Source organism: Nesoenas mayeri, assembly GCF_963082525.1.
Source record: "Nesoenas mayeri genome assembly, chromosome: 1".
NCBI lineage: Eukaryota > Metazoa > Chordata > Aves > Columbiformes > Columbidae > Nesoenas > Nesoenas mayeri.
In genome coordinates this window covers 191888571-191902921 of record NC_137541.1, presented here as the reverse complement: position 1 = coordinate 191902921, position 14351 = coordinate 191888571, and the positions used below count along the sequence as shown (strand labels likewise).

Here is a 14351-nt window from a genome sequence, read left to right as displayed (position 1 = left end):
AAAAGCAATTCTAGAAAAAAAAATATTTAGATCCATATGATCCTAGATCATTTAAAATAACTTTAAAAGATATATATGATTTGGAATTTTTTAAAAACCTGAGTACCTGCAAATGGAATTGTCTTTGTCCTATATACCAGATTGATGTATTTCCTACACAGTTTTCAGTGATGAGTGTAAAATATCCATTAACTGCATGGGCCTTGCACTTTGTGTAGACATCAAAGATTCATGCTACAGGACAGTGGTGAAGTTGTAGACAATCTTTGATATCCTACTATAAATAAGATGATCCATAAGAATTTACTAGGAAGGTAAAACAAGGTGCACTTTGTCCAAATGGCCACCTAACCCAGCAGCTCATCTCTGACGTGACCCACAGACACTTCAGAGAATGTAAAAACAGGCATGTGCACCTGGAATGCTGCAGCTGAGCCTCCTTGAGCCAAAGGATAACACTGGACAACAGGCTTTAGATTTCCACTTGTATACAAAAACTTCACTTTGCTTACTGCAGCATGGAAATTATTTGATGTCCTGACAGCTTTAAATTATTTTATCCTTGTAAATATACTGACCATTTATTAATGCCCACAGAAGTTTTCTGTTGCATATGCATTATTAAAAATTCTGCTCTTTCCTTCTGCTTAGTTCCAGACATAGTTGACAAAAGTATCTGAAACCCAAACATAGCACATAAAGCACTGTATGTTTGGCAGAAGGCACAAAGTAGTTGTTACTGGGTGGTCTAAGCATTGCCAGTGCCTGAAGTTCCCAGTTAATCCAAAACACTCCTTTAGTAACAGTGCTGTTTTGCTTTTTGAGCAGAAGGATGCTATCTGCACTGAACAAAACCACAACCAAGATACCTACCAGTCCTGTAATGCCATTAATCCTCCACAATATTAATAGGAATTCCTTTACAGTTCTGGCTGAGTACCATTAAGTTTTGGCAGTTTTTACTATTCTATTTATTGATTTTGTCAGCCATTTTGCCCTCCTAATCATATTTCCATCAGTGACTTCCAGGATGCTGTTACACCGACAGTGTTAGGTGTGGAAGGGTCACCAACACAGCAATGCCAAAAACGCGAGTCATCTGCCCCCGCTGCTCCCTGCTCATTCCTTGTTCTCCTGACTACAGATGCAGGTTAAACATCCACTGTAGCATCAGAACAGGTTCAGTTTATTGTCCTACTTTAGGTTCCAGTGATTAAGCTCAAGAAGATCCCCGAACAGCCCTGGCCACATGACCTCAATACTGGCTTCTCTGTTAGGTGAAACACGTATTACCCCTCCCTCTCTCATTTTCTTTTTTTCCACTTTATTTTTTATTAATTATCTAGTTTAGTAGACTGGATGGCTGATAGATCTAAAGGATCTATATTGTGTAGCTACAGTTCATGTTTAGTTAAGCAAAAAACATTTAACAAATACACCCTGATCACCATTCTGCTGTAGTCCTTTTGGCTGTAGTTTAACTGCAGAGACACAAACTGGGAGTCTGTGCCTGCACGATGACACCAATTTCTCTAGATAAAGTAGCTGGTGCCTGGATGTCTGGTGTGAGAGGCGAGAGGACAGGTGTGTCCAGTTCAAGTAAACATTACTGAGATCTCCTCCAGGATACACCTGAGCTGCAGGACTACAGTTCTGCATAGTAGGAAGGAAGCAGCCTCACTCTCCATTACTTACCTGGATATCTGTCGGTCACTGGCCAATTTATTTCAGAAGTTACATGTTCACCAGCTATGGTACACAATAGTCAGTTTTGCAGTTAGAGATGTAGCTCGTTCCATCAATTTATATGCCTGGAAAATAAGCTGGGTATTCAAGAAAACCATACAGAAGAATTAAAATATACATTTTTTTAAAAAATGGAAAATGAGACAGTTCACTATTTTCTTTCAGCCTGTTTGTAACAGTCAAATTGGAGAAACAGAACTCTGATCATGCATCTGATTTTACAGTTACTTAACTGGAGGATCAGGGCAAAACTCTGGAAAAAAAACAAAAAACCAACCAACCAACCAAACAAACAAAAAAACCACAAACAAACCACCCACAACAACCAAAAACCAAATAACTAAGTTAACATAGTTTCTTTCAAGTTGTAGCTCTCCCCATTAATGACAACTAACTCAACTATTAAGTATTTACATCCATTTAGCAAGATCCAGCACAGACTCCCTTGTACATTCATACTGAATTTTGCTCCCCAAAACTAAGTGTATACAATGATAATAAACAGCAGTATGTCAAAAGTGCATAAGAGGTAAATTAACTTGGATAAGAAAGGCAGACCTGGAAGGGCACTCTGGCTTTCATTTACAACTCTACATTCAAGAATTCCTGTTAGCTCTTCTTTCAGACTGTCTGTACAAAGCTGTAGTGCCTGATATTTCCTTTTGCAGCAATCGTGGATACAAAGGATCTACCGAAGTTCAACTGAAGTTTGCACATCTGAATTTAACACCCAAGTTTAGTTAGTGTCATCTGCCATCTCTTTGCACTGGATCATATTTTATTTTATATTTTTAGAAATAACAGTGTTTTGTTATTTGAAACGGAATGTGAAATTCAATGAAATGGACAATCTTTTTTTTTTAGAAATGAAAATTTATTTGTACTTACATATACCACATATAAAATTAACATTTAACTGAAACATGTAATTGTTTCAATCATTTATGACTAAACACAATGTTGACTACAAAACTGTACAGTTTATATTTAGTAACTGATTCTTACAGCATAGTGCAATTGTAACATTTTATAAACAAAATAATTTGTGCCTTTTTCAAATAAAGTGCATTAAATTACTATCTTGTATACAACAAGAAGCTCTGTAGTTGCAATCCAAAGCTTTAATCTTAAGGGAAACTGAGGCAAAGATGTTTCACTTCCTTTTAAAATAACTTCATATACTGGCAAGCTATGGTTCAAACTTCAACCACGGTTAAATGAAAAAAACAACCCTAAGTTAGTATAAGAAATAACCACAGGCCTTTATGTATTAAACCAGAAATTGGTTCTCATATGAAAAGCACAACATGCAGAATTTAAATTACTGGTTTCCAGTCATTTGGCTCCTAATGAGATGTGTAGTGTGAGAACTACCCCCATGCAGCTGCTTTTGCTAAAGCTTTGAGAATTTAGCACAGAACCACACTGCAGCCAGTAGTATCAGGAGTTTACATGAATTGTACTATGTTTCCTAGGAAAAGTTCTCTCCGAGAATTTAATGAGATGAGCGTGGTAAACCACAGGTTATTTTTAGTTGCATTTGGCAATAAAAAGAAAGTAGGGGTTTGGTTAGTAAGTCTAGAAAATTACAAGTGGTTCTACTAGTCCAGGGTATTCCAAATTTCATGGCCTGGGACTGAAGTTAAATACAGAGTTTTACAGCTTTATTTCAGAGGCACAGTTATAACATTTTACCCTATGAAATTTCTTTTTATTTGTAAACACATTTACAATCAACTTTTGTAGGCTTGGCTGTGACAGTAAAGCTGAGACCAAACAAAACACAACATGACTGTAGATTTTGGCCCCAAAGAGTAAAAAGGTATAGACATATAAAACGGATAGAGGTCTAATGTGGTCCTTTCTAGAAATAATGATAAAAATAAGAATGTCCATTTCCTTGGGCTCTGGCTGAGGCCCAACAGAAAATTTGGGCACAGGCAAGTAGCCCTAGAGATTGCGTGAATATTTTGCTGTATATGTAATCTAGGCAATTTACCTGCCTCTCCAGCTGCAATACCCATTCTGGCACAAATCACAGATGCTGTTTCCACATTCTGGAAAACTTCATTTTGCCCTTACACATTTTAAGCTGTGGGACCGGCCTGAGTTCAGAAGCAGAGTACTGTGCATTCAGCTGCTCTGCTCTGGAAGAGCTGCCATGTAAAAAGCTGCATGCTGGAGCATGCTAACTCCCAGTTATGCCATGTTCCCCTCCTGCCAGACTAATGGATGCCTCTACTTACAGTTAAAGGGAAATACAAAAGAAAGGAGCTGAAATTTGTTTGGAATGTGAAGGCTCCCTATTTTCTACTCTATCTTCAGAAAGCTCTCTGCTGGAAGCAGAGCTCCCTTCTGAACCCAGCTTGCTTTGACCCTGCAATCAATGCTGCAGAAAAGCCTCACCTCCCTGCTCTTTCCTCGTGAGCCCTCTGGGGCAGAGGCACTACAAGGTGGATGGCGTGTTGCTCCTGAATTGAGGGAGCACGTTGTCAGAGAGCAAGCAAAGAGCAGCAGAACAAAAACCCATGGATGGGGCATAGCTCCCTGAGCTCCACGAGGATGCAACAGTACGTCCCTTTCAGGACAGAATCATAGAATCATTTAGGTTGAAAAAGACTTAAGATCATCTAGTCCAACCGTGAACACAACACTGCCAGACCCACCACCTATGTGTATGTGGGTATCTCAGTTTTCAAAGGGCCAAGTCATGCTGCTTTCATTTGAATACTACAAAATACTTCTTCCCTGAAACCAGTGGAAGCTGAATTCCTGGTGATTTTGGTGAGTTACATCTTAGCAAACACTGAAGTAAGAGGAAAATTCTGAGTCACATAAGTAAGCAATGCATTAAGAGCTCCATGCCTTGGCCCCAAATCTTATAGGTCCTAGTCCCTTTTCCTAGGATGCCCCAGAAGCATGTGCATATTTCATGTCCCCTTTAAAAATAAATGTATACAACGTTTTAGATACTGTAATATTGCCCAGGTTAGCATCAGCCAGTGCAAAAAGTGCAGTGTCAGACGACTGTGTGGACTGCTCTTTGATCTGTGCAGTCCTGTTACCAAAGCACCTACAAGAGACAGAGAGAGAACAGGGAACAGTATGCACAGGAACATAAAACTGCTATGTAGGCTCCTGTTGGTGATAAATATCCTCTTTGTATTCTGTCCTGCATGTGTCCCATTCCTGTAATCCCAAAGCCAGCAGCTGGATTTGTCCAAATTAAAGACATGAGAACTCACCTCCCTTCCAAAATTTCTGGATTGTCTCTGTTGAAATATTGATCACTTACCACTGAATATTTCAGTTTGCAACATTCATACAAGTTTGGCAATGTTTTTCTTTAATCATATGAAACTGCCTCAGTGAACAGGTTACACCTGGACCATTACAACACTGAAGGTATAGAGTGCAATATCTAGCATATCGTACATATAAAAAGTAAAATAAATATTATAATAATTAGGTGTATATATATTTAAGTATGTAATTAGGCTATTTAAGTGTTTAAGTATGATAGCTCATAATATTTAAGTTAACAGCATACCAAAATACTCTAAGAAACTGTTTCTCTCTCCAGTCTGCATGTAATATAGCTAGTACTTAAGTTCCTTAAGTTAAATCTGGAGATGGGTGTTTCCTTTTAAGAATTAATTTATACATTTTTAAAAACCAAATTTCCAGTTTGGGCAAATGCCCACCAAAGTTGTTCAATGAAAAAGTGCTGCTGATGCATTTGAAAGGGTTTTAACAAACTATTAAAACCTCTGTAAATAAGCTTTTTTCCTAAGAATGCAGCACTGTACTTATGAGAGGCAGGCTCTTAGAATCATAGAATCATTTAGGTTGGAAAAGACCTTTGTGTCCAACCATAAACCAGCATTTGTCTTTAAATAGAAAGGACTGTAGCAGAGATCTTACTACAGGGGTTAAAAAAAAACAACAAACCAAAACCCACAAAACAAACAACAACAACAAAAACCAAAAACAACAACAACAAAAACAAAACAACAACAACACAACCAAAAAAGGACATGACTGACCACCCACCCCTCCTCCTCCACGTAATTCTATGGTGATCAGCTGAAATAGTAATTCAGTAATTTAATGAAGCCCCTAAATGTGGAATGAATGTCTGTAAGTACTCCATGCTTTTTAGAAATGTCTGGTTTATTTAGAGATGCCAGCTAAATAAATCAGTTCACTAGTTCTGAGACATAAAAAGTCTTCCCTCCACCTGGTAGGGGGAAACCCATAACACTATTTTGTTTGGTTAAATATTTAGCATGTCAGCAAGAGTTTGTAAAAATTACCTTGGTGTATGTAGAGTGCAAAACAAATTTTTTGGGCAGGAGAGAACAATTTCCTCAAAAGGCAGTTCAAGGGGTTTGTGATTCAAGTTTGACTGACCTTGCTTTAAAACGAGTTTTACTCTCTCAACCCATTTGCAAAAAAACCTCCACTGGAAAATGTCCTTTTATCCTTTCAATGACACTGAATTAATCATAGAATGATGTGGGTTGGAAGGGACCTTAACCCCTGTTCCAACCCCCCTGTCATGGACAGGGACACCTTTCCTTCCACTAGCCCAGGCTGCTCAAAGCCCCATCCAGCCTGGCCTTGAACACTTCCAGGGCTGGAGCATCCATAACTCCTCCAAGCAGCCTGTTCCAGTGCCTCACCACGCTCATGGGGGAGAATTTCTTCCCTGTATCTAACCCAAATCTAACCTCTTTTAGTCTGAAGCCATTATCCCTTGTCCTGTCACTACATATCCTTGTAAAAGTCCCTCTCCAGCTTTCCCGTAGATACGCTGGAATGCTGCTATAAGGTCTCCCTGGAGCCTTCTCGTTTCCAGGCTGAACCACCCCAACTCTCTTTAGCCTGTCCTTACAGGAGACCTACTCCAGCCCTCTGATCATCCTCATGGCCCTCCTCTGCACTCACTCCAACAGGTTCATGAATTAGTTTCTACCACAGCAGTGATGCACTAGTTAATTGAGATATGGTTTAATTTAAACTATATTCACGTTTTAGTTTTTTAGTGCAAGGGCATATCATTTTCAAGGAAATGGTTACTACAAAGTTACAGACTCTGCTGCTGCTCAGAACAAAGAGAAATACATAATGACTTATTGTAATCTGCTGTTGGTTCTACTTTCATATTTTCAAAATTTTTTCCACAAAAAACCTCTTCTGATTTCAAGCAGAGCCATGTAAGACTCTGCTAGCAAGACAAGTAATAACCTGAATAAAACATACGAGGTCACATTTTCAAGGGAGGATGTTCACATTTCCTCCTTCCTGTTCTCTGGGCACCATTCAAGTGGAACAGCGATACTGCCAACTGCAAGGACAGGGGCTGCTTCACTACACCCCAGAACAACCGCAGCCCCAGAGCCCTTCTCAGGTACTCTGTGTACATTGGGTAAAGTTCAAAACAACCTGCTCACCAGGGATGCATTTCTTCAAGCATTCTTCCTATCCAAGCTCAAGCACTGACTACCTGGTTGATTCACCAAGCCATAAAGACTTCCATCCTCTTATCTTTCATCATTCACCTAATATGAAAGCAAATATCCTTGCAGTTCATCCAAATTTCTGATCCATTAAAAGAAATTCATTGCAGGGAGGTTGGACTAGATGACCTTTAAAGGTTCCTTCCAACCCAAGCCTTCTATGATTCTGTGAATTGGAAATTCTTGGCTTGAAGAAGTCATTAGCACCTAGTTTCATGGGGTCATCTCCTTTTGTACCAAAAAAGTATTTCCAGATATGCTACCTTTCAAATTTACTGCAAGTCCCATCATTCTTTTACTGACAGGGGAGATAAGCATACCTAATTTATCTTTTGCTTTATCTTTACCTATTGCTTATTTGTGACATATAAAGCATACCCTTTCCTTTTAGACCCCTCTCTATAAACAGAGATTGAGAGATCTTTCATTTTCTCCATTGCACATCTCTAGACTACCACTAAGCTAAATTAAATGTGACACTGTAAGAGAGGGTAAACTACCACTTTATATAATGGCATTCACAAATCGGGAAAAAAAAAATCAGGAAACCAAAATATTATATAAAATTGTGTTTCCCAAGTACAGTGATGCACTGTTATCTGCACTGGCCTTTTGTTGATTAAGCAGCAAATTTGAGTAGCCCTGCTGCCTAATACCAATTTCTTGCTATCATGCAACATGCCAAGTGTGCAATACACTAAGCATCTGAAAATTTTGTTTTTCCAAGTTTAAAACTGAAGTTATCAAACTGTTTTTGTGAAGTGGCTTCCTGTGGTATTATTTAAAACTATGTCTAGTTGGCAAACAATTCTGACTCCAAAGAGCTATTTGTTCCTTTTGATAAATACATAAAAGAGGACACATTCTTCATTGCATTTAATGTATGTACAGGAGCAGCCTCTTGTTCTAGAATTAGATTCTCCAAAAGGTAGCCAAGTAACACCTTAAGTGATTCTCAGACCTTCTCTCAAAGAGATGTGATGAGTCTACATGTAGATATTTAACACCATCCTTAATTACTTCCTTCATAGATCTAGCTGGGTTCTTGATCCCCTTCAAAAGAATACAACTCCATGATATCTTTCCCTGAATAGTTGGTCAGTAGCACTTTAAAATATCCTTTATTTCTTACAATGTAGGATCCATATCCAGTGAGAGTTGAACTGATATTGTCTTCTTGAAGCAGCATGATTTAAAGTAATGCTGTTCACCTTTTTCTGGTGCTATTCTTATACACTCAGGACTTGATCTGTCTACAGCTGGTATGCAGGTATATTGTTTTTATTCTCATAACACAGCTGCTACATCAAATTATTTTGTGCTGGCAACCATGCTAGTCCTCCTACTTCTACAAAGCTCTTACACTGACTTATTGGTATTGAGGATTTTCTAGAAAGTTGCCAGAGTTGGTTTCTGTTTCAAGGACTAAGAACCATTCTTTGCTGTACATAGAAAACCAGACCATACATACTTTTTCTCCATAAAAGTCAGGGTCAACATTTTGAAAATATGGTTCTGAATGTTAGAGAAGCCTTTTTTTGTGTGTAGTTGTGTTTCAGGAGCCTGGTTTGTAGAAATGCTATTTTATTCCAACTTCCAGTCACACTGGTAAGTTGCTCATCACTTTTGAGAAATGAATCCACAGCTCCTGCCCTAAGCCAAACTCTCTCATGGAAGGGTTTTAGTGACTGCGAGATGCCTCAAGGCTGGCCCTCAAACATAAAGGATAGGTGCAGCTGCTTATGTCACTGCGTGCCCTGTTAGGAAAACAGGGCTTTTAAAAGTCTAAGTGTCTTCTGGATGGGCTAGCACCATTTATGATATCCATCTTGACGGGCATGACAAATTCAGTTATTCTCAGTTTGTGTTTGGTGAAGAGTATTCTTAGTATCAAGTTAAAATTGGAAATCCTGAAAGAAATGAATTTCTCCATGGAATGCTGTACAACTAAATGCCAAACAATGAAAAGAATAAAAATCCCCACTGTAGTACAGAATTCTCTCTTGCAAATACTATGAATTCAGGATCCAAGAACTAAGGTAAAAGGTTATTGCTGAACAATTCTATTCAGGAACTCAATAACTGTGACAAATCAAGCAGAAATAACATCCCACACCAGTCTGGTAGAAACTGGTTAACAAAGGAAGACTTCTGCTTATTTAAAAGTCCTTATGCACGTTATTATTTTTTGTCTAAAGAATATATTGCTTCCTCTCTATTGCTCTGAGCTTACTGAGTAGTTTATAGTACCCACAACATGGAGGATTTTATTGCTCTTGTGGTAAAAACGCATTTCCCCATATTGCTGAAATCTTACTGTTAAGAGAAACTGTTAAAAAATCCTCTCCCAAGCGTTAGGGATGAATATATGAAAAAAATGAGTACATTAAAGTTTGCACATTAAGATGCAACATGTTAATAACTTTGGGTCAAGCATGTTAATAAATAAAATGAATTTTAATTCTTTAAATTAAATTACAGATTAAGAAAAAATACTTTTGACATTATAATGGAGATATGAAAGATACTTCACCGTACATAGAATGGTGACTCTAACACTCCTGGTCTTACACGTAGGTGGTGTTTAATGGGATGCCAAAATGACAGAACCCTACAAGCTGGCTGTATTTTTGCCAGTGTCAGAGGGATCATGGATGGATACTGGCACCTCACCATACAGACCGGAGCCTACACTGTAACTTTGAGGTCATAGCAGAGAATTGCTTAATTCTGCAGAGCCTGAAAAGCGGCTGTCTGTCAAGCATTTCTTTTGGGCAAGTGAGGTAGGCAGCTTTGTAGCCACAGCTCTGCCGATCCTCCAAGAGTTCATTCACAGATGTGTTATACAGCATCTATCTAGTACCGGAAACCATGCTAAAGTTTGGCCTGACAGCTGCGAGCAAACCTACATCAACGACTTACAGAAGGATTTTCTGGCCTAGGCTGCACAGTCTCAATTTAAGAATATATTTCTGGAAGAGCCAACATCCTCACTGGAGGTCACAACAGTAGGTTGGAGGCATAATCACATTTCTCATCTGTTTTTGGTGAAAGGTAATCATATACTACTCAAACCAGGGCAAATCACATCCCTGCAAGCTAGCTTTGTGGAACTTCTATAATTAATCCTTCCTTGCTCCATTTGACTCGCACTGCTCCTTGGGAGAGGAGCTTCCAGTTACAAGTCTCTCTGCTCTGGCACAAGGAAAAGGTCGGCACACTGTAGAGCCTCTGTGGATTTGAGCAGCCTGTGGAGCAAGGAAGATGACAAGGATGTTAGGTGAACCAGAACGAGAAAAGCAGGCGACATTATCTCCCTCTGTGCTTTTTCTGGCTTCCCTACCACCCAGGTGTTGTGGAGAGAAAAGCACTAGTGCCTGTGACATTATCCAAGAGGATGAGAACAGGTCTGCATAAGCAAAACAGCAGTTGCCCTCAGGACTGAATTCTGGTCACAGTTGTAGCTGCTCATCCTTATCATACTTTTTTAGCTATTTGATACAGAAGAACAATTGGAGGAAAAAAAAAGTGTGAGGGGGCAAACTTTGCGTGACTTTAACTATCTCATTTGTTGTTTTAAAAAGGTGCCATTCTACATTAGTCAGTCTTTCTTCATTATACAGCTCATGATTTTTACTGCCTTTTATTCCCAATACTTTGCATACTTGCAAAACTGCACGCATACATAGCATAGATATTTATGAAGTGATTATTTCTTATACAAAAAATTCTTAGCAAAATGCAATTACTAGAGTTTCATCAGCATTCAGAAGTAGATAAATAACACCAATATCCTACACGGAGCAGGGGCCATAGTGTAACTGTGCTCAGCACCTGTAAACCACAGTGAAGTCAAGGGAGCTGCAAGTTCACAGCTTTGCTGGACTATGCCATGCAATTATTTAACCAGATCACAAAGAGCCTAATATTGTGAAGGCCAAATCAAGTAAATCATAGAATTTGAATCCAGCATTGCAGCTAAAATTAATTACTGCTTATTAAAAAATAAAATAAATCTCTACAGAGCCTTGTTTACAGACAACTCATTTACATTTGAGATTCAGCTTTGTGTATAGCGTATGATTCTTAACGTCACAGAAACTTTGCCACAAAAAGCTACGGTCACCCAAACATCCATGAGAAAAGGACAGATTCCATTTGGAAAAATCCAGACCAGCAACACAGTTGTCTCTACTATCTATACTATACAGGTATATTTTTTTCATTGAACTGTAAATATTGCTATTTTTACACTTGAGTTTGTTGGGGTTTTTTGAACTGTAATGGAAGATACTGAAGCAACAATACAGTATGCTAACTTTGATGTTTAAAGGAATATAACCTCCTACTGGTGACAGGGCACTAACACATTGAGCTCCCATCAGCATTTATAGAAGCGGTACTATAAACTCCCATGCATAGACATTGAGGTACACCTTAAGTCTCACCAAAGACACCTGCCAGGAGGATTTTAACTCTGACAGTCAAGTCTTCAAATTAAAAGATAATGTTTTATTTCTAGTGCATTCTAATGTGTCTTCAGTAAAAGGTTAGAAGCAGTTTGGAATGTAACCATTCATGAGAGGAAGCTCTGCTTTTTAGACCAGAACTGTCATTCTATGATGAAGTGAACTGACAAGTGTACAGTGTGGAGAATCACAATCTCTAAAGGATAAAACTGCTAAAAAAGGAGAAAATATTGTTTCATGTTGCAGTTCTGGTTGCATACAATTATGAACCAGATATGTTCTGAGAATTTATGAACTTCAGTATTTTAAATTATATGGCAGAACAATAAAAACAAGTGGTAATACTTTTGATTTGATAACGAACTTAAGGGAGCCATTTCATGTAAACACTAAATATGTGTTGCAAGTAATTCGTAGGTTAATTTATTTGGTATTTTCTTATACACTTATGAAAAGATAAACTTGTCTGAGAAACATAGTGTTGCATCTATTATAAATGCATAGCCAAAAGAAGCCATATTGTTTCATCAACTCCAAAACTCCCCACTGATTTTTTTAAAATTAATAGTATAATAAGCTCTGGTGTTCCATATCTAAGTGAAAACATATGGCTGACCTTTGAAAAGCAAAGTATATTTTCTGTTTTAACATTATGCCAGAACTCAGGAGAGAACAGGTAACCCTTTAAAACAATTATCAAGCTAATTCATTCTGAGATGTAAAATAAAAAGCTAGAAAAGTACTTCCTCTCTTAGAGCAAATTTGTTGCACTGGGATTATGACAATAAATACCATAAAGATCAGTACAATTGGCCATTATTTTGAAGAATATTCTGATGATATACAAATGGGCTAACAGGACATGAGGTGGTTTTTTTTCCTGTTTTAAAAAATAATTACAGAAGGGAAAAAATATCCATCCTGACAACAGACTATAACATGCAGCATGACTGAACTCAATCACATAAACAATTTCAAAGGGGCTGTGGTGTTTCAATCTAATTTTAATGAGCAAAGTTGATGTAAAATCATGGCAAAGTCTGGGTAATATAACAAAAAGACCCTGAGCAACATTATTAATCTGTAACAGCGATTAGTTTGATTCTGGAAATCTCCCTTAAACCACTCAATTCATTTTGGTCACTGGGGTTTTCCGTTTACAACACGGTCAGTGCATCCTGTGGTTTTTATATGAAGCCATCACACACCATTTAATGAATGCATCTAAACCAAAGACAGTGTCGCAAGAATGTCTGGAAAGTAACATGTTAAGGAATGTCCTCCTAGCTGCCAATCAAACATCACTGGGTGATCTTGCTCTCTGAGACAGGTTAGAAGGAATACAGCCACAACATATGAGCCAAAGTGCTTTCTGTATCTCCTGGTTTCTAAAAGCATATATTACAGGATTGATGATGGAATTGTAGGTAGCTGGCAGGAGGGTGGCATAGGTGTATATAGAAGGATAGGTGTAATCTGCTATTAATGAATAGAGCGTAAAAGGCATCCAGCAAGCAGCAAAAGTCCCCAAAATAATGGCCAAAGTAGACACTCCTTTTCGGGTAGTCACATAGTGGGAAGTGGCCAGGAAATGGTGTTGCAAGGCAATCTGATGGGCATGGCGCATCACGATTTTACAGATTTGAATGTAGAGCTGCAGCATGAGGGCGAACATAAGCAAGAAAGAGACTGAAAGGACAGCTGCATTATTTTTAGTGAGTGGTCTGATAACACTGCAGGTGGATTCATCTCTGAGGCAGTTCCAGCCCATTACAGGTAGCAGTCCAATACAGATAGATGCTCCCCAGAGCAATATAAGCATGACATAGGTAAAAGTGACAGTCCTCTCTGAATTATAAGTCAAAGCATAATACAGGGAGAGGTAACGATCAACAGTAATAGCCAGCAAGCTGCCGACAGATGCTGAGAAAGAGGCAACAATCAGTCCAATCGTAACCAGTTTCGTAGCTTCTGATTGCAGAAGGTATGCAAAAACAAAATTGATGATCAATCCAATGCCCGCTAATAGATCTGCCAGTGCCAGGCTGCCTATCAGGAGGAACATGGGGGCACGAAGACTGGGATTATGGAAAATGATAAGAACCACAACGGCATTTTCGCAGGAGATAAGGGTCCCTGAAGTACACAAGACAATGTCCCAGGGGTTTACCAAAAGCTGTGGCTCTGGGTCTACGACAGGAACCAGGGAGGAGCCTGTGGCTGAGGCATTCTCGGTAGAGCTGGCTTCTACATGATCCTGAGGCAGCCAGCTCAAATTAACCTTCAGATCTTCATTCATTTTAACCCCTGTCTTCTTCAACAAAAAGACATTTTTTTTAATGTTCAGACACAGCACTGGATACAGCACCCCCAGAGCATGCAACGCCCTAGACGGCAACACCAATTTAATGTGCAGGCAAGCGCTTGTTACATAAATGTGACAATAAACAAACAAACAAAAAAACAGGGGGAAAAAATTAAAACTGCCTGAGGTTATCTGCCGAGGGATAGGCACACGGAGGCTGAGTGATGCTAAGGCTATTCCCTCCACCTGTACAGGGGAGAGGGCACAGGCAGGGGAGGGAGCCCTCAGAATAGCCAACACGTCCCCCCA

At 38.9% G+C, this 14351-nt stretch overlaps 1 protein-coding gene across 1 annotated transcript; it reads right to left on the bottom strand.

Moving 5' to 3' along the window:
• Nucleotides 1–13031: 13031 nt before the first annotated feature.
• On the bottom strand, nucleotides 13032–14051 carry GPR12 (G protein-coupled receptor 12; the record flags this gene model as incomplete). Its single annotated transcript, XM_080354614.1, has 1 exon — nucleotides 13032–14051. Exon 1 carries the CDS (start codon nucleotides 14034–14036, stop codon nucleotides 13032–13034), a length of 1005 nt encoding a protein of 334 aa, XP_080210740.1. The 5' UTR covers nucleotides 14037–14051.
• Between the last annotated feature and the right edge of the window lie 300 nt (nucleotides 14052–14351).